Genomic DNA, 18,560 nt, shown 5'->3' with positions numbered 1-18,560 from the left:
TCCTAGAGTAACTGCCTGTTTTCTGCAATCTCTTCCATGCCTTTGAGACTGTGCTGGGAGACACAGCAAACCTCCTGGCAATGGCACGTATTTATGTGCCTTCCTGAAGGAGTTGGACTGCCTGTGCAACCTCTATAGGGTCCAGGTATCGCCTCATACTACCAGTAGTGACACTGACCCCAGCCAAATGTAAATTAGTGAAAAACCGTTAGAAAAGATGAGTAGGGGAAAAAAATGTCAGTGGCCCTCACCTGTAAAACCATCCCTGTTTTGGAGGTCATCTCATTTTTGCCTATCTAGTGCACCTGTTGTTCATTTCATAAACATCAAAGCAGCTGAAACTGATTAACAACCCCCTCTGCTACTTAACTGACCAGATCAATATCCCAGGAGTTTAACTGACTTGATGCTATTTTCTGATTAAAAAGTGTTCCTTTAACTTTTTTTGAGCAGGGTATTTATGATTATCATTAATACATACATAACTGGTGTTAAATAGGTGTATGTTTTTTTTCCCCTTTATCTGCTTACATTTTTGCTTTAAAAGCCAATCTCCAGTAAAAATTAGATTTGAGCTGGCATTTTCAGAATATATGAAAATATTGAAGCCTAAAGAATTAAAGACTGCATCTTGTTAACAGAATTTTGTTGATTACTGTTAAAAGATCTGTTTACCGGTGCAGACCTCTCATCCTAGGACATCAGTAGTTGTGGTTTCACACTTCTTCTAAAATAATCGCATCTGTGCAGAAGTCGCGGTTTTCAAGCACGAATTTTTGTACTTTGCATCTCCTCCTGTCTGTCCTTCAGTGTCACACTCCATTCTACAGACAATGATGAAACATCTGCCTGAACGTTTCTTGGTCCTTTCCATATGTTCTTCTCTACATCTTACAGGTCAGTACAATGTATAGAGCCCTCTGTATTATTTATTTCTCTGGAATTAAGATGTGATTGTAGAATATAATGAAACTAAACTCACAGGAGCAAAAAAAACACATTTAATGGAGTTGTGTTTTACTAGCTAAAGTGTATCTAAACCCAAAAGTTAAAAACATTTATTTATTTCCACTTGTCCATTTTTGGATGTGGTTCCTGCATTTATTTTCCTATTTTCAGGCATTTTTTTCTTTTGTTCCACCAGTTACACACTTCTAGAGAGGAGGAGTGTGGCCATCCCACCCTGCTTTTCTGATTTGGACTACAAACACCAAATCAGAGGAGGTAGTGTAACTAAGAAGGCTGATAATATATTTTGAGATCAGTGGTGGCCCGTCCATTGGGCGAGCAGGCCGCCCCCCTATCCATGCGTCCGGCCCCGTGATCTACATGCAGTGCGCTGGATGCATGGATTCCAATGGGGTTTTTTTTTATTTTCGAAGCACGTGATTAGAGCCAGAGGCTCTAATAGGCTTCAAAAAAAGGGTGGGCTCGGGGCGCAGAGCACTGTGCCCTGAGCCCACCTAGTTGTGTGAAAATAGCGAATGAATATTGCCACACTGATTCTCCTCCTGGCCAATCAGGAAGCGGGTCCTGGGACCCGTTTCCCGATTGGCCAAAAGGAGAAGCCATTCTATTGGCCAAGGAGGAGGAGGGCGGAGACGCAGGGGAAGCCCACGGAGGAGACTACTGAGGGGGAAGCTGCTGCCGTTAGGTGTGTGGTGTGCGGGCTGGTGGGGTCCAGGAGGAGGATCCGTGTGACAGTAGCAAATATTTATTCGCTATTGTCACACAACTGGGCAGTGCTCTGCCCCCCGAGCCCATCCTTTTTTTTTTTGCCTATTAGAGCCTCTGGCTCTAATCACGTGCTTAAAAAAAAAAAAAACATTGAAATCCATGGTCCGTCTGCCGCCCCCCTGGCCCATGAAACACCAGCCGCCACTGTTTGAGATCTTAGTTCAGTGCCCTAAAAGTTACATGATGGACACAAGATTTCTGGCCAGTGCAGGGACAAGGTTAACCACACCAGTGCCCCCAACATCTCCCCCACCTCAGCCCCCCCCCTTTGTTCTCCCTGTGATGGATGGAGAAGTAGAGAAGGGGACAGGGTCAATAGTGGTGAAGGCCAAAATGTTTGTAATGTTTGTGGTTTGCAAATAAGTAGTGGCAACATAAAAAATGTCCCTGAGTCAGCAGAGTCACTGAAATGAAATAATGTCCCTGAGTCGGTGGCCTCACTGAAATTAAAAAAAGTCTCTGCATTGGTGATGTCACTGGAAGGAATACATTTCCTTAAGTAGGTGGCTTCACTGGAAGGAGAAATGTCCCTGCGTGGGTGGCGTTACAGAAAAGAAAAAATCTCTACAATAGTGGCATCATTGGAAGAAACGCCACTACAGAGCTCCTCCCCCACACCCAGTACTCTTCACTCAACCTTAAACCCCCTTCCTTTCTACAAAGCTCACCCCTTTAGTACAGAGCATCCCCTCCACCCCTCAGTACAGTGTTAATCTCCGATTCCCTTAATGCAACTTAATGTCATTGGTGCCAGTGAGCTCCAAAATAAACATCAAAGATACTTATACCACTTACCAGGGGCGTAACTACACTGGTTGCAGGGGTTGCAATTGGAACCGGGCCCCATGCTCCAGGGGGCCTGTGTGGCTCCCCTGTACACCTGGGAGGGGCGGTGGAGACAGCATGTAGAGAAATCACTGTCCTCCTTTTTCCTCCTGTAGTTGCAGTAGGAAAATGGAGGAGATTGGTTCTTCTGTATGCTGCCCCCTCCTATCCAGTTCACTTGTGTTCTGCTGTCTCTCGGCCCCTGTGTGCTCCCCTGGTCCCCCCCCTACTGTGCTACCACCCCCCCTCCACTGTGCTCCCTTCCCTGCAGGGGATGTGTCACAATAGAGAACCAGGAAGGGGTCGGTAAATATGTAATTTAAGGAAGGAGGCCCACTGCAGAACTTGTGAAAGGGCCCCGCTGCGGGACCGTAATAAAGGACCCCACCATAACAGCAAAGGGCCCCAGGATCAGTGGGAAGAGCCCCAAGCTTGAAGGGAAGGGCCCCAGCCAGGGGTCCAAGGGGCCCTTCATGGTTTCTTGCACTGGGGCCCTGAAGGTTCTAGGCCCCCTCCCCCTATCCATGCGTCCGGCCCCCTAATCTACATGCAGGGCACCTGGATTTCAATGTTTTTTTTTTTTTTTAAGCACGTGATTAGAGCCAGAGGCTCTAATAGGCTAAAAAAAGAGGGTGGGCTTGGGGCGCAGAGCAGTGCCCAGTTGTGTGACAATAGCAAATAAATATTTGCTATTGTAACATGGATCTTCCTCCTGGCCAATCAGGAAGCGGGTCCTGAGGCCCATATACCGATTGGCCGAAAGGAGAAGCCATGCCATTGGCCAAGGAGGAGGAGGGAGGAGACGCAGAAGACTGAGGGGGAAGCCGCCACTGCCACCGCTTCTGCTGCCTGTCCACATGTCCAGGTTGAGGGGTGAGTGAGCCGGCGGGCTGGTGTGGTCTGGGGTGGGGGGGAGGGTATGGGGTGGTCCGTCTGCCCCCCCGGCCCATGGAGCACCAGCCGCCACTGCCCTATGTAGGAAGCAGGAAGTGAGGGGAAATCCCAAAGGGGTCACAGATAGCAATAAAAGCCTGACAACGGTTCTTACACTCATAAGTTATGGCAGGCATTTTACTATTTAAAATTTCTAGTTTTTATCATAGGAGCTAGTTATCATATCCCATCCAAGAGCTGGGATAAAATCCCCTTTACACTTCTACCTTTCTTGTGTATACAGGAGGAGAGGATGTCCCTGTCATACTGAATGGGCTTCTGAACCAATTCATTCCAATGTCACTGAGTGAAGTTCCATCAGATCCTGTACAAGTAGTAATTTGGAACTTCAAAACAACCACAATGGCGACTTATACAAATAATCAGCTTATTTTTATAAACAAAAAGTTTGAAGGAAGACTGGAGATCCTGGATGATGGAAGAGTGATGAAGATTGGACATCTGAGACTGGAGGACAGTGGATTGTATACTGGAATTATAACTTTTACTAACAACATAAGCTATCAGAAAGTCTTCAACCTCACTGTGTATGGTATGTGACCATCTGTGTATTCTTTTGTTAACTGTCCGAAATATTATCGCTGGTTTCCAGTCTTTTCATGGAGAACCCAGATGTTAACATCATCAAAGTATTCAAAAGCACACATCTATTTGGAGTCCCTAGCTGGAAGTGGGGGGGGGAGAACCGACCGGGGCCGCGGGAGTCCCCGGTGGCCAGGGACGCCGCAAGTCCGCCACCCGGGGGCCTCCCGGCCATGCCCGGCCATCTTCCCCCCCAGACCTTCCCACCCGACCCGTCTTGAAACACGGACCAAGGAGTCTGACGCACGCGAGTCGGGGGGCCTCTCGCATGTTCAGTAAGGCCACAAGTATGTAAGATGGTTCCATTTAGTCTGTGTATTTACCAATCAACCAATAGGAAAATGGACAAACTATCAGGAACCAATCTTTTCTGAAAATTATTTGTATTCTTATATCTTGTGGAAATTATTTGCAGTTTTATTTTTAATTATTCTTTTTATTGATTTTAAACATCTGTAATTTATTTTTATTTACTTTATTTTTAATATTTTATAATAAGCTTTTTTACTGATATTGCCTGAAGTTTTATTGATCATGGTTAATATTTACAAGATTGTTCCAATGGGTGACTTTCTTAACCACTTCTGGACTGGAAGCATTTCCCCCTTAATGACCAGGCCATATTTTGCGATTCGGCACTGCGTTATTTAACAGACAATTGCGCGGTCATGCGACGCTTTACCCAAATAAAATTGATGTCCTTTTTTTTCCCACAAACAGAGCTTTCTTTTGGTGGTATTTGATCACCTCTGCGATATTTATTTTTTGCGCTATAAACAAAACAAAAGTTATCGCGTCTACTAACTACGGGAAAGATTTATGTAATTTTTATTGTTTTTTTTAACTAGTAATGGCGGTAATTTTTAGCGGGACTGCGACATTGCGGCGACCAGATTGGACCCTTAACTTACATTTTTGACACTTTTGGGGGGACCAGTGACATTACGCACTGTTACTGTAATAATCACACTGGCAGGGAAGGGGCTAACCCAGGAGTGATCGAAGGGTTACATGTGTACCTAGCGGAGTGATTCTAACTGTATGGGGGCGTGGCTTGTGAAATGATCATAGAGACATGTGATCCTATATAGAAGGATCACAGGGGCTCTGTGATCATTCCAGAGAGAAGAACGGTGAGCTGTGTTTACAATGGCTGACCGTCCTTCTCTCTCAGTGGGGAACGATCGCAGGTGTCAGGTGGCAATTGGAGCCGCCTGACCCGTGCATCGAGGTCCCCACTGCCGAGTGGGGGTGGGAGCGCACTGCCGGCCCCCACTAGCCCCCTAGTTGCAGGCGCGCGCGCAACCTACATATTTCTGCGGTGGGCGGTCCTTAAGCGATTAATGTACAGTACGTAAAATAAGTTTGTTTTTATTTATTACATTAATTTTTAATATTGATCAGAGAGAAATGCATGTCTTCTTTTTTTATGCTGTGGTTTTAGATGTCTGTATTGTGGTCAGGGCTGCTGTTAGAAATCACGGGGCCCCATGCCCCTGTTATTTATTATCTATGGTGTTTATTAAAAGGCCGGGAAGCCATTTAACTCCACCTTGTGTCTTGTGTCTTAATGGGGTAAAAGGTCGGATGGAGCTTATAAGGGGTTATGTGGTAGTCATATGGATATCTCTGAGCTACCCTAGTCGAAAAAATTGTGTTTTCTACACTATAATCCGAACTATTGGTCGTCCAATATACCTTTTACTCAAGGTCCTGCATCAAGAAATACCTGTTTTACTGCCCAAAACAGTGATGGGGAACCTTGGCACTCCAGATGGTTTCAGAACTATGTTTCCCATAATGCTCATGCACTCTGCAGTGTGGTTGAGCATCATGGGAAATGTAGTTCCAAAACATCTGGGGTGCCAAGGTTCCCCATCACTGGCCTAAAAGGAAGAGTCCCCCTTGTTTTCCTGATATAAATTTGGAGGAAGTGTTCTGTGTGACACCCGTCAGACAAGAAGTGAGAAGAAATCTCTCAAATGGGGAAGTCAGCAGCAATAAAACTTTGAGTTCCTAACCTGACTACCTCCAAAGCAAAAAAAAAAATGTTTTGGCTGGAGTTGGGCTTTAAAATGGGATCAAACTGTCATGATGAATGTGCATGGAAACTGTTATTTAAATCAGTTATTAAAAATTATTTAAAGAGTAACTCAGAGCCGGTTCACATACAGGCGACCCGACTTGCCGGGGCGACCTGTGAAGTCGCGGTGCACAGCGCGCACCGCGCGCACCGCGACCTCGGAGCGACTTGCACGGACTTCATATCATTGAAGTCAATGCAGGTCGCTCCAGGTCACCCCAAAGTAGTACAGGACCCTTTTTCTAAGTCGGAGCGACTTGTGTCGCTCCTATTAGAACGGGTCCTGTGCTAAACTATGGCAGGCGACCCACGGCGACTTGTCAGGCGATCAAGTCGCCCCAGTGTGAACCGACTCTCAACGTGGGAAAAAAAGCAAATAAAAGAAAGTAATATAGCGTATACAGTTACTACACAAATCACATTGTTATTATATGGTATTAAAAATTACTTTTCCTTTTCAATTTGCAGCTGTTGTAATTTTCTGTAAAATCCAATGCAATATGGTGACCAGGAGGGGTTACCCATACCCAGATATGTAATTCCCTGCTTGTGTGATTGTCTTACTGATTTTCCTAGCAGCCTGCACTAAGATACAAGTCAGATTTTGGGCATCCCCTGCAACAAAAATGTAATTTTGGATGATATACTCCTAACAGGAAATCACATCTAAAGGGATGCAGACCCTGACACTTTTTCTCAGATCACTACAATTGCAGAAGCTGATTGATAATTATAAAACCACTCCCATACAGATTCACTCAGACAGAGACAAACAAACATCTATTTCTTCAGAGTAACGAAAGTTAGAAAATCTGCAACAAAGTTTTTTTTTTTTTGTTTTTTTAGAGTTTGTTAAAAATCTATGCAATGTACATAGGTCACTCAGAGGGGAATGTTTCTTTTTTTTTTTTTTTTTTTTTTTTAATAAAAGTTGAGTTACTTTTTACAAATATAATATATATAAATGCTATTTAGAAAGTAAAGTTTAAAGTAATTTAAAAATGAATGTTGGTAGGTACTACAACTAGGTGAATGCATGAGAAACAAAGACCTTTTCAAGCCTGATGATAGAAGGTGCTGTCCAGCAGACAGTAATGTAGTCAGGCTAGGAAGGTTATATTACTTAATACAATGTCCTGGTCTTCCCTGCTTTTGACCTCTACCTGCAGGCATTGCCTCCCAATGTTCACTCTGGTGGCGGAAACAGCTTGCTATTTTTCAAAAGTATGTTCTAATTTAGAAGTTTTGTGAAGAAAATCCTCCACACCAGACAAATAACCAATGGAAGTAAAATATGGTACTGTTTATTTTGTATATTTAGAAATTGATTTATCAGTAGTCCAGTGAGGGACTCCACCATCTTCTGAGTTCTGTGCCAAGCAGTTGGCCTGCTGCATTGTGAACACAGGGGTGCCATTCAGAGATTGTAAAAATTATCCATACTTGGAATCCTTCTCTAAAACACTTGGTCTTATGTGGATGTAGCACCCTCCTAGATATGTGCTAGGTAAAGGCATTGTTTTGCTCCATCTGCTTATCAGGGGAGCCTGATCAGTAGTTAGGCCTGTTACATGTGTCCATGTGTGATTTACTTGGTCTGAGGGAGTGTCCCCACTGTATCCAATAGGGGAGCCTGTTGGACAGTGGAGGAAACCCAGCCAGTGACACACAGGCTTTTGTGGCTTTCCCAGTGGGAGGGCAAAAGAGTGGTGCATCATGGATAGGTCATAAAAGCCAGGGGCACATGTGACATGGCGTCTTTGGACGGGAAGCCAGGTCCCAGGAGGAGGGTGACAGTTTGTCTCTCCTCCTGTAAGCAAGGAAGGTGGTCATTGGCAGTCGGCCTGGAGAGCCAGGTGTGTGATGCTGAGCCAGGAGGTCCAGGATACTGAGGAGTGGAGTTGAAGGCAGAGCAACCCAGGAAAAAACAGTGTCCGTGAGAACCGGGAAGCTTGCCAAGGGTCTGCCCAGGAAGGGGACCAGTCCAGTGGAGAGTCAATGGACAGGGGGCTAGCATGCACGGGAAGTGAGAAAGGAGGTGCCAGGTTAGGACCTCCTGTGTGATGCTGAGCCAGGAGGTCCAGGATACTGACAAGTGGAGTTGAAGGCAGAGCAACCCAGGAAAAAACAGTGTCCGTGAGCACCAGGAAGCTTGCCAGGGGTCTGCCCAGGAAGGGGACCACTCCAGTGGAGAGTCAGTGGACAGGGGGCTAGCATGCACGGGAAGTGAGAAAGGGGGTGCCAGGTTAGGACCCTGAAGAGGAATTCAGTCAACAACCTATATTCTATTTCACTTCAGTGGCAAGGTGAAGCAGCGGCCTTGCCGCACTCTTTACAGTTAGTGTCCTCAGAAATTGTGCATAGTTCAAGTTGGAGTATCCCACTTATCCCTTCTCCCATCCAAGTTCTAAATAAAACACAAAAACCAAATCCCCTGGACTGTTCATTTATATTAAAAAAGAATAGCGCGCAAATGCAAAAGAAATTACTACCAAATCTGAAGAGAGTCCATAAATAAAAATGGGGGTTTGGTCCCACCATATGGCCATATCGTGCTCAAGCCCACTACTGCGTCAAAGTACCCCATTATCAGTGGGTCCTACACTATCCATGAAAAAGAGATGAATCCAGCCCTTCTAACCCTTGGAGACAACACTCCTTGCTGGGAAAAATGTGCAAATGCACTACAGGGGACTCCTCCTATATCCACTTGATGGTGGACACTGATTGAGTACAGGTGTATGTGGGGGGTGGGGAGGGCTGCACAACCTCGATAGTCTGGTCAGACCGAATACATAATAAACAGGCAAAAAATTTGGGGGAGCATACCCATGTATTTCCAAAGCTGCTGCAGCTATGAACCAAAAGACATGTATATTAAAAAAGAATAGCGCGCAAATGCAAAAGAAATTACTACCAAATCTGAAGAGAGTCCTTAAATAAAAATGGGGGTTTGGTCCCACCATATGGCCATATCGTGCTCAAGCCCACTACTGCGTCAAAGTACCCCATTATCAGTGGGTCCTACACTATCCATGAAAAAGAGATGAATCCAGCCCTTCTAACCCTTGGAGACAACACTCCTTGCTGGGAAAAATGTGCAAATGCACTACAGGGGACTCCTCCTATATCCACTTGATGGTGGACACTGAGTACAGGTGTATGTGGACTGTATATTATATACTGGACTGTTCATTGTCTGAGCCAAGTCATAAAGTGATACGTTTTACAGACTGTTGCTATGGGTAACCCAGGGGAATCCATACTCAACAACTCCCAAAGAGGGCAGTACTACATGGTAAAACCAAATTAGGTTTTATTAGTGGACCAATGAAGAGCAGTGAAGTGAGAGTGCCATCAAAAAACCTCATCTTTGTATTTTTACAAGGTCAGTGACTCACGTAAGTTATGTAAGTGACACACAGCCGGGCAGCAAGCTATTTTAGGAGGCTCTCACGTGTTTCTTCTATCACAGGTTTTCTTTATTAAAACATAAAAAGCATCTATGATAAGTGTGCGTTCTTTCCTTCAGAACCTGTTCCTACCCCGTCCATAGTAGTTGAAGAGAGGAAGAACACCAGTGACTGGTGCAATGTGACTCTTCGTTGTTCGGTTCCAACAAACAAATCATCATTGTCCTATACCTGGAAATACAGACGTGGAGACTCTGATTATCAACTGTATAAAAATGGTGACACAATCCAGATGTCACTGCAGCCGGAGTCCTGGGATATGGAGGTCCTGTGCATAGTACACAACCCGGCTGACTTCAAAAATGACTCTCTACATAAGTTCTGCTGGGATTATAGTGTGAAAGTCCAAAGTACTGGAGGTAAATTGGGTAGTAATAAATCTATTCCCTGACTTTAACTATTCTTTTGCAACAGTTGCAGGACCATGTGTAGGCTAGGATTGTGATAAAAATGCAATATACTGTATGTGTGTGATTGGGTTAATCTGGGCAGGATTTAGCTCATCTGGACATGCTCTACTTTCAAATGTAAAAATTTGGGGAGGCAGAATATAGCCAGCCATAGATGGATCCAATCTCGGCCAGTTCAGCAGGGACCAGCTAAGGTTTAAACTATGTACAGTATGGACAGGCTGATTGTACCCAAGGAAATCAATCAATTTGGGTACGACCAGCATGTCCGATTTCTCATGTGATCATTGCCGGTGGCTATGTGTTCTCCTGGCTGAGACGGCTCCCCTTGCCGGAAGAACACAATGGCTCTGTGGGAGGGATTGTCCCATCAACACTGACTGTGTTGATGGGGTAATCAAGCAATTTTCTTTCCTCCGAACCAAGGGCTGGAGGAAAGAAAATCACTCCATCTATGGCCAACTTATGTCACTATTGTACACACAAGCTGCTTCATCCTGTACAACAATAATTAGAAGATCAATTAACTGATGTCTCATCAGCCATAATGGTCTCCTTTATCTAAGTGTCTTTCCTAAAGGATGATGGGATGGTATTGCTGAAACACAACCAAAATATGGAAAGCTAAACAACACACCTGTAAGGCCTGTAAGGCCAAACTACACAACACACCTCAGGAAATACCGCCATGGCTAACAGAAGACAGACTTAGAACTAAACTAGAGAAACTTAACAAATACATCACCGGGACTGGATGGCTTGCACCCGAGGGTTCTTAAAGAGCTCAGCCAGGTGATTGCCAGACCATTATTCTTGATCTTTAAGGATAGTTTACAGACGGGTATGGTGCCAGCTGATTGGAAAAAAGCCAATGTGATACCAATATTTAAAAAAGGGCCGAGATATATCCCGGGTAACTATAGGCCGGTTAGCCTAACATCAGTAGTCTGCAAGGTTTTAGAGGGGATGTTAAGGGACCACATACAAGACTTTAGTAATGAAAACGGTATTATTAGTAGTAATCAGCATGGATTCATGAAAAATCGTTCTTGCCAAACCAATCTATTAACCTTCTATTATGAAGTGAGCTGCCACCTAGATAAAGGTAAGCCTGTGGATGTGGTGTATCTGGACTTCACAAAGGCCTTTGACACCGTTCCCCACAAACGCTTACTGTTCAAACTAAGGAAGGTAGGTATAGACCATAAGGTGAGTACCTGGATAGAGAACTGGCTCCAGGGGAGGTTGCAAATGGTGGTGATTAATGGGGAGTACTCGGATTGGGCGGGTGTGGAAAGTGGGGTCCTCCAGGGTTCTGTCCTGGGGCCAATCCTGTTTAATTTATTCATAAATGATCTAGAGGAGGGGATATCTAGTACAATCTCAGTATTTGCAGATGATACTAAACTAAGCATGCCAATATCTTCTGGGCAGGATGTGGAAACCTTACAAGTGGACCTGAATAAAATTATGGGGTGGGCAACTACATGGCAGATGAGGTTTAATGTTGAAAAATGTAAAGTAATGCACCTGGGTGCCAGAAACCAGAAAGCAAGCTACTCACTGGGGGGGGACCTCTGGGTGAGTCAAGGATGGAAAAGGACCTGGGGGTACTGGTAGACAACAGGCTTGGCAGTGGCTTGCAATGCCAAGCCGCTGCAAGAAAAGCCAACAGAATATTGGGATGTATAAAAAGGGGATTCACTCCAGAAATAAAGAGATTATTCTCCCGCTCTACAAGACTCTGGTCCGGCCACATCTGGAGTATGCTGTCCAGTTCTGGGCACCGGTCCTCAGGAAGGATGTGCTGGAACTGGAGAAAGTCCAGAGAAGGGCAACAAAAATAATTAGGGGAAGGGAGGACATCAGCTATGAGGAAAGACTACAAGCACTGAACTTATTCTCTCTGGAGAAGAGACGATTGAGGGGGGATATGATATCAATGTACAAATATTGTACTGGCAACCCTAGCATATGGAAAAACCTATTTAGAGAAAGGGAATACAATAAGACACGTGGCCACTCACTAAAACTAGAGGAAAGGCGTTTTAACCTTAAAATACGCAGGGGGTTCTTCACTGTAAGAGCGGTAAGGATGTGGAATTCTCTTCCACAAGCAGTCGTATCAGCAGGGAGCATCGATAGTTTCAAAAAACTATTAGATGGGCACCTTAAAGACCACAACATAGAGGGGTATACAATGTACGGTTAAAAGCAAACACACACACACACATCATAGGTTGAACTGGATGGACTGATGTCTTTTTTCAGCCTCACTAACTATGTAACTATGTAACTATGTAAAAAGCTGCACTGGAATATAACATTTGCTCTGGGCTAGTACAGACAGTTTTATAATTTTTTGAAGAAAGATGTGTTTCTGTTTATATTTTATTTCCTTTCTATGCTCAGAGCTAAAAAGAGAAATATTAACATTTTTGTTTCTTTGTCAGGTAACTATGAACTATTGCATATGAATATGTTACTTTAATTAAAGAGGAAGTAAACCCTCCTCTGTAACGTGTACCTATAGGTAAGCCTATGATAAGGCTTACCTATAGGTACTGTAAATATCTCCTAAACATGTACCGTTTAGGAGATATTTACCTTACATGCAGCCAGTGACATCACTGGCGCATGCGCTATGAAGGAACGGCCGATCGTGCCGTTCCTTCAGAGCCCCGTGCCGTGACTGTCGGCTCCCGCGCGCGTGCGCGGGAGTGACGTCACCGCGGCTCCGGCCAATCAGATGGCCGGATGCCGCGATCCTGGAAGACGGGCGACTGAACATGTCGCTCGTCATAGAGGTGAGTGAGCGGCACGGCGGGGGCTCGTTCTAAGGTAAGTATTGCATAATGAGCTAGTATGCGATGCATACTAGCTCATTGTGTCTTTCTCTTGCAGGGTGTAAAAAAAAAAAAAAAATAACGAGTTTACAACCTCTTTAATGCACCTAGCAGGTGGGGCTCCAGATTCCTATTTTATACCTGTCTATTTTTCGTTGTTCTGTTGAAAAGAAAACGTTTGTCTAGAGAGCTCAATAGCACAACCTGGAATTTAACCAGAGACCCATTCTCATCTCCCTGCCTGTATGTTCGGAGCATTTTAACCACAGAGAGAGTCTGAAAGGAAACCTTGGCTGACATAGCTGTACACTATTTCTAAACTTTTATTTGTAAAATAAATATATTATATAAGTAGTCAAATGTTTTAATCCTAAAAACTTTGATCAGATATAAGCTAAACTGACCCAAATCATTATAGTTTAGGAATGATAAATGAGGTCCAGTGATGTCTGTACAGCTGTATACAGTACATTCAACTACAGTCAATGGTGGCCATACATACTACCAGGAAATGATACAACAATTACAATTACTTTATATATGCTTATGGTATGTTCTTCACTTTAATGCTCACCACACACTACAATGTCTGTCTCCCTTAGATCTTGGTAACTTAGGGGAGTAAAGGTCCACTTTAATGGATAACTAAAAGGCAATTTTTTTTTTCAGTTTTGATTAGAGTGGGGAAGGATTTGAACACCTGTCAGGTTTTTATTGCTGTCTGCGGAGATTCACCTTCTCTATTTGTCCTGGAGATTGTTATCACCAAAAATAAGGCCCCTTTCACACAGGGGAGTCCGTCGGCAGACTCAGTTTTTCTCAGCGGGGGATCGATCCACCGATCCCTCGCTGAGCAGGCGGATGGCAGCTCTGTCTCCGAGCTGTGTGCGGAGACAGGGTTGTCAGGTCCCCGCTGTTCTCTATGGGAGAATCGGATGAGAACGGACCGCCTGCCCGTTCTCATCTGATCCCATCCGATCCGCTGGACGGATGGAAAATAGCGTACCCAGGTCCCCATACACTTTTTTATGGCAATACTTTGCATATAAGCCTTTAAAATTAGGACTTTTGATTTTTCATGTTGGTGTCCTATAGACTTTAAAAGAGTTCGCATGTTCGCTAGAACTTTTCCCTGTTCGAGATGTTCTGGTGCGATCCGAACAGGGGGTTGTTCGGCCCATCACTAATAACAAGTCTCATCCTTCAAGGAATCTTTTTGTCTTATTACAGATCTAACCTGTTGGATAAAATTGTACATCTACCTGCCCATTCTGATTATTCTGTCATTATCTCTGTCTCTTTTGTGTTTACTGAACAGGAGGAAACCAGAATAAAGTAAGTACTTATCAAATTATTTTTAGCACCTAATAGTAGATAAAAAATCTTAAATAAACTATTAACATTATATTACTAAACATATCTGTTCATAAAGGCTAAAACTGACCATACACTGTACACTATAAAATCTAATTGTAGGAGCATCTTTAGATCTACCATCAGCTATGTAGTGCAAAGACCTGCCTGATTTGACACAAACTGAACATATTTTTAGGTTTGTCCTCATATTACATAGTTTTTGTAAATCTAAATGAGATTGTACAGAAATTGTCCAATCAGATTGGCTAGTGTAAGGCCAGCTTCAGAGCTTCGAGCACAGTGCAGTAATGTACATAAATATAACCAAGTCGCGCTAAGTGATAAAGTGAAAATGATAATAGTGTCCAAAGTATTGAATAAGATGGTCAAAAGACCAAAAAAATGTGTGAATGACAAATAATAAAAAGTGTCCAAAAAAATTGAAATTAGTCCATTATTCATCCGTAAATGGAAAATAAAAGTGAAGTTGAAATATCCACACTAAAGCCCCATACACACGCACAGATTGTTGGCCAACTGATCGGCCAACTTTTGTCCAGTGTTGTTTGTTGGTTGAAATGTGCTCTAGACTTGCACTGGACTTTTGTTGGCCAACAACAACCAACTTCAGAAGTGATGTCATGTGATGGTTAACTTTCCGTGTGTTTTTTCTTCTCTGAGCATGCCCAGTCTCGCTCATCTGATTTTTGTCTGCCGAAATCTGTACTGACTGAGGAACAATCGGCCGTTCTTTGTTGGCCAACAAAAATTTTATAGCATGCACACCAGATTTTTTTCGGCCGAAAATTCTCAGTTGGTTGTCGGAAGCATCATACTAACAAGCCTACAATCGGCAGATCGGTCGTTGGCCAACAATTTACGGCCAACAATCTGTGCGTGTGTACGGGGCTTAAGTGGCCAATAAGTAATCTGCTTACCAGAAACCAGTAAGTAAAGCGCCTGTAAACTGGTAAAACCAGCTCAAAGAACCAGGGTGTCTTCATAATGATGGCCACTTTGGCATAGGACCACTTAATTGCTTGCAGTATTGTCCCCCAGGCAGTTGAGGTGAGTACACAATAACCACGCATCACCAATTCATGGGATGAGAGATATAAAACGCCATAGCATAAAACCAACTAACAGATAATAAAAAGTGTGGAGAAAAAGGATGCACTCACAGATGATAGGAGTGTAACGCCTTAACCCATACAGGTATAAAAAAATTCACCGCTGTGCTAATGACACACACTTACAGGTACTCCTTACCAGAGGCTAGTATGTATTAGACTATAAGCCACCATCTGGAATAGGTGTGTGCTTTCAGAAAGTGCCTTCAGAAAGTGCAGATAACCAGAGAGCTAGTAATAATCCACCACCAGTATATACGCTTCTTACCAGATACTAGTGAGAGCTGCACATATATCCAAGGGGCAATCAGATAAGTGTGATGTCCGGAGAGACTCAGCAGAACTTGAGATGCCTCATAACAGATGTTAGTTCAAAAAAAGGGCCCGGGCGTGCATATTTACAAGATATTAAAGCATATTGATAAGTCTGCAGCAGATGGCAACCTTCCAGGTGGTCAATGGTGATCAAGCCCCTCTGGTTGCATGTGATAGATGGTACTTGGAACCAGGAAGTAAACCAGGTAAACACCAGGAAGAGCCAACAGAAGCAGCAGACTCTCTGTGTATATCACATGGATGATAACCACTGTGGACAGCAAGGAAGTATTGTAGGCCTACAAGGTGGCCGTAATGATGTCATGTGACATGTGACTCGTACAACAACCTGCTTTCATTGCACTGACTGCTCTAAACTGAAATCTGGTTGGCTTCTATGGGAACTTTACAGATTCCTATTGCTCTTTACATTAGGGTTGATTTACTAAAGCTGGAGAGTGCAAAATCAGGTGCAGCTGTGCATAGAAACCAATCAGCTTCCAGGTTTTTTTTATCAAAGCCTAAGGCCCCTTTCACACATACGGTCCGTTCAGTTCATTAGTTCAGTCACGTCAAATGTATCAGTTTTTCATCCGTTTTTCATCAGTTTTTCATCCGTTTTTCATCAGTTTTTCATCCGTTTTTCGTCAGTTGTCATCCGTTTTTCATCCGTTGTCATCAGTTGACATCAGTTTTTCATCCATTGTCATCCGTTGTCATCAGTTGACATCCGTTTTTCATCCGTTGTCATCCGTTTTTCGTCCCATCCGTTTTTTTGACGGATGAAAAATAGGGCATTCATCCGTTCAAAAAAACGGACATTGACGGAAGCGGATGAAAACGGATGTTAACTGATGATCATCAGTTGTCATCCGTTTTTACATAGAGATGCATTGATGTCCGTTTTTCATCCGTCAACGGATGGATGAAAAACGGACAAACGGACAGCATGTGTGAAAGGGGCCTAATTGAACAAGCTGAAATTAGCAGCTGATTGGCTACCATGCACAGCTGCACCAGATTTTGCACTCCCCAGTTTTAGATAATCAACCCCATTAACTTGTTTAAAAAGCATTGATTCTGAATGACTAATCCATGGAAATACATTAAAACTTGTGATACTATTGAATACACACACATCGGGTCTTCTAAAATGTCTCTCTCTAAATATCCTATTTATAGGTCAGCCATGTGAAGATGATTTGACTTTTTCCTTAAAAAAATAAAAATATTCGGGGAACACATTAAGAAGAATAAAAGATTCCTGTTACACAGCTGGTTGGGCTCAGAGACATCTCCTCAAGTTCAAGCTCTGCCGAAATTCTAAAGAAGAGATTCCCAACAACATGCACACGTGGTTGAACTGGTTATGGACCTTCATCTAAAGGCAGGACCGATGGAGAACTATCAGCATTAAGGCTACCCCTAGGTGTTATGAATGTAAATCATGGCCTTGGACGGTCCATAACTTAATACCACTTGCTATCCTGCCTCAATATCTCCTGGGACAATATTAAGCATATCCCTGTATCGTCTGGCATACCCTCTATTCCTTACTAAGGTGGACTCCAAACACTAGTTGGATGATTACTTTCTAGGCTAACAAAATGGACTAAAGAGTAAATGAGCTCCTTCTTTTTGTTCCCTTTGGTTTCTTGATTCTGGGAAAGGAGAGAAACCTTTATAGAGGTATATACTCAAGTAATAACTTAACGATACGGTGGGATCACATCATCTATTTGAGGAAATATTATGGATACTGTCCTACATTCCCGGCCATCACCACAGTCACACATTGTGTCATAGGGATTTGGTCCCTTCCCTCTTGCCACTATTTTCCCCGCACGCAGCGAGAAATATTGGTTATTGCTCGGTCTCTCTGGCCCTGACGAAGCCTGATGCGAAACGCATGGGCTCATTGGGACCTTCAAATTGAAGACCATCAAAGACTTCTTGTGTCACCATCAGGTTGAAGCATGTATTGTTCCCTTAGTAGGGATATATTTCAGTGCTGTTGTTTTTAATATATTGGTGAATATATGAGGGATTTCCCTCTTTGTATCCCTCATCTATACACAATTTTTAATATACATCAATAAACTATTTTATTTTAATTGTTTGTATCCTGGTCTTCCCTCTCCCAATTGGCCTCAACAACCCCTACTTTTTCTTTATTCTTGCTTTTGATGTTATATGTACTGGAGGAGTGAGGTTCTGCATTTCTTCAATTTTAGCCAGCCACAGTGACATTGAAGCAAATTTAGTGCCATTAGGCTCTAGGCAGGTGCAGTCTATTTTCTCCACTGTAGGTGGTGCTCAACTTCAGCAGCATTGCAGTTGGAGGGGAAGTCAGGAGGAACTGGGGAAGCTAACAAATTTGATGCTGCTATCTCATGTGGCTCTGGCAGCCATCTTGGGTCAGGCAGACCCTATTTGTTTCAGTGTGGAAGTTCAGGGTCAGGTCACCCGTCTGACAAGGACAGTGATTAGTGGCAGAGAGAGGTTTCAGATGAGTAGGGAAAGGATAGGGACATACCATTCTTCCTGGAGAACTCCCTATTTGGGCATGGACCAGCAGGCGCCTTAAGACAGATGCTGTTGGCACACCCGAGACCTGCTCTGATACACATAGCTGTTGCATTCTATGAGCGTTGCCGGACAGGTGCCTTCCGCCAGGCTTGTTGTGAATTGCAAAATTTTTAACTTTAATACAATTTCTGTTCCTGCAATTGGACTGCAATTGAGTGTTCACTGCCACTGCACCATGCTGCACCTTCCCACAAAGCAGGTGTATAAGGAACGTTTTAGAAAGTCATGGTTTTGTAGGAGATATTTTGCTGGATCTAAGT

General features: G+C 43.6%; 1 protein-coding gene across 1 annotated transcript; it reads left to right on the top strand.

Annotated features, from left to right (window-relative positions):
- The first annotated feature begins 842 nt into the window (after window positions 1–842).
- Window positions 843–16,942, top strand: LOC309569252 (T-lymphocyte surface antigen Ly-9-like). Its single transcript, XM_082275007.1, has 5 exons — window positions 843–897; window positions 3,740–4,048; window positions 9,714–10,013; window positions 14,141–14,245; window positions 16,894–16,942. Exons 2-4 carry the CDS (start codon window positions 3,793–3,795, stop codon window positions 14,242–14,244), a joined length of 660 nt encoding a protein of 219 aa, XP_082131133.1. The 5' UTR covers window positions 843–897; window positions 3,740–3,792; the 3' UTR covers window position 14,245; window positions 16,894–16,942.
- The last annotated feature ends 1,618 nt before the right edge of the window (window positions 16,943–18,560 follow it).

The sequence above is a fragment of the Pelophylax lessonae genome, assembly GCF_965119305.1.
Source record: "Pelophylax lessonae genome assembly, chromosome: 13".
NCBI lineage: Eukaryota > Metazoa > Chordata > Amphibia > Anura > Ranidae > Pelophylax > Pelophylax lessonae.
The sequence above is the reverse complement of the archived record's forward strand: the minus strand, read 5'-3'. Positions and strand labels throughout refer to the sequence as shown.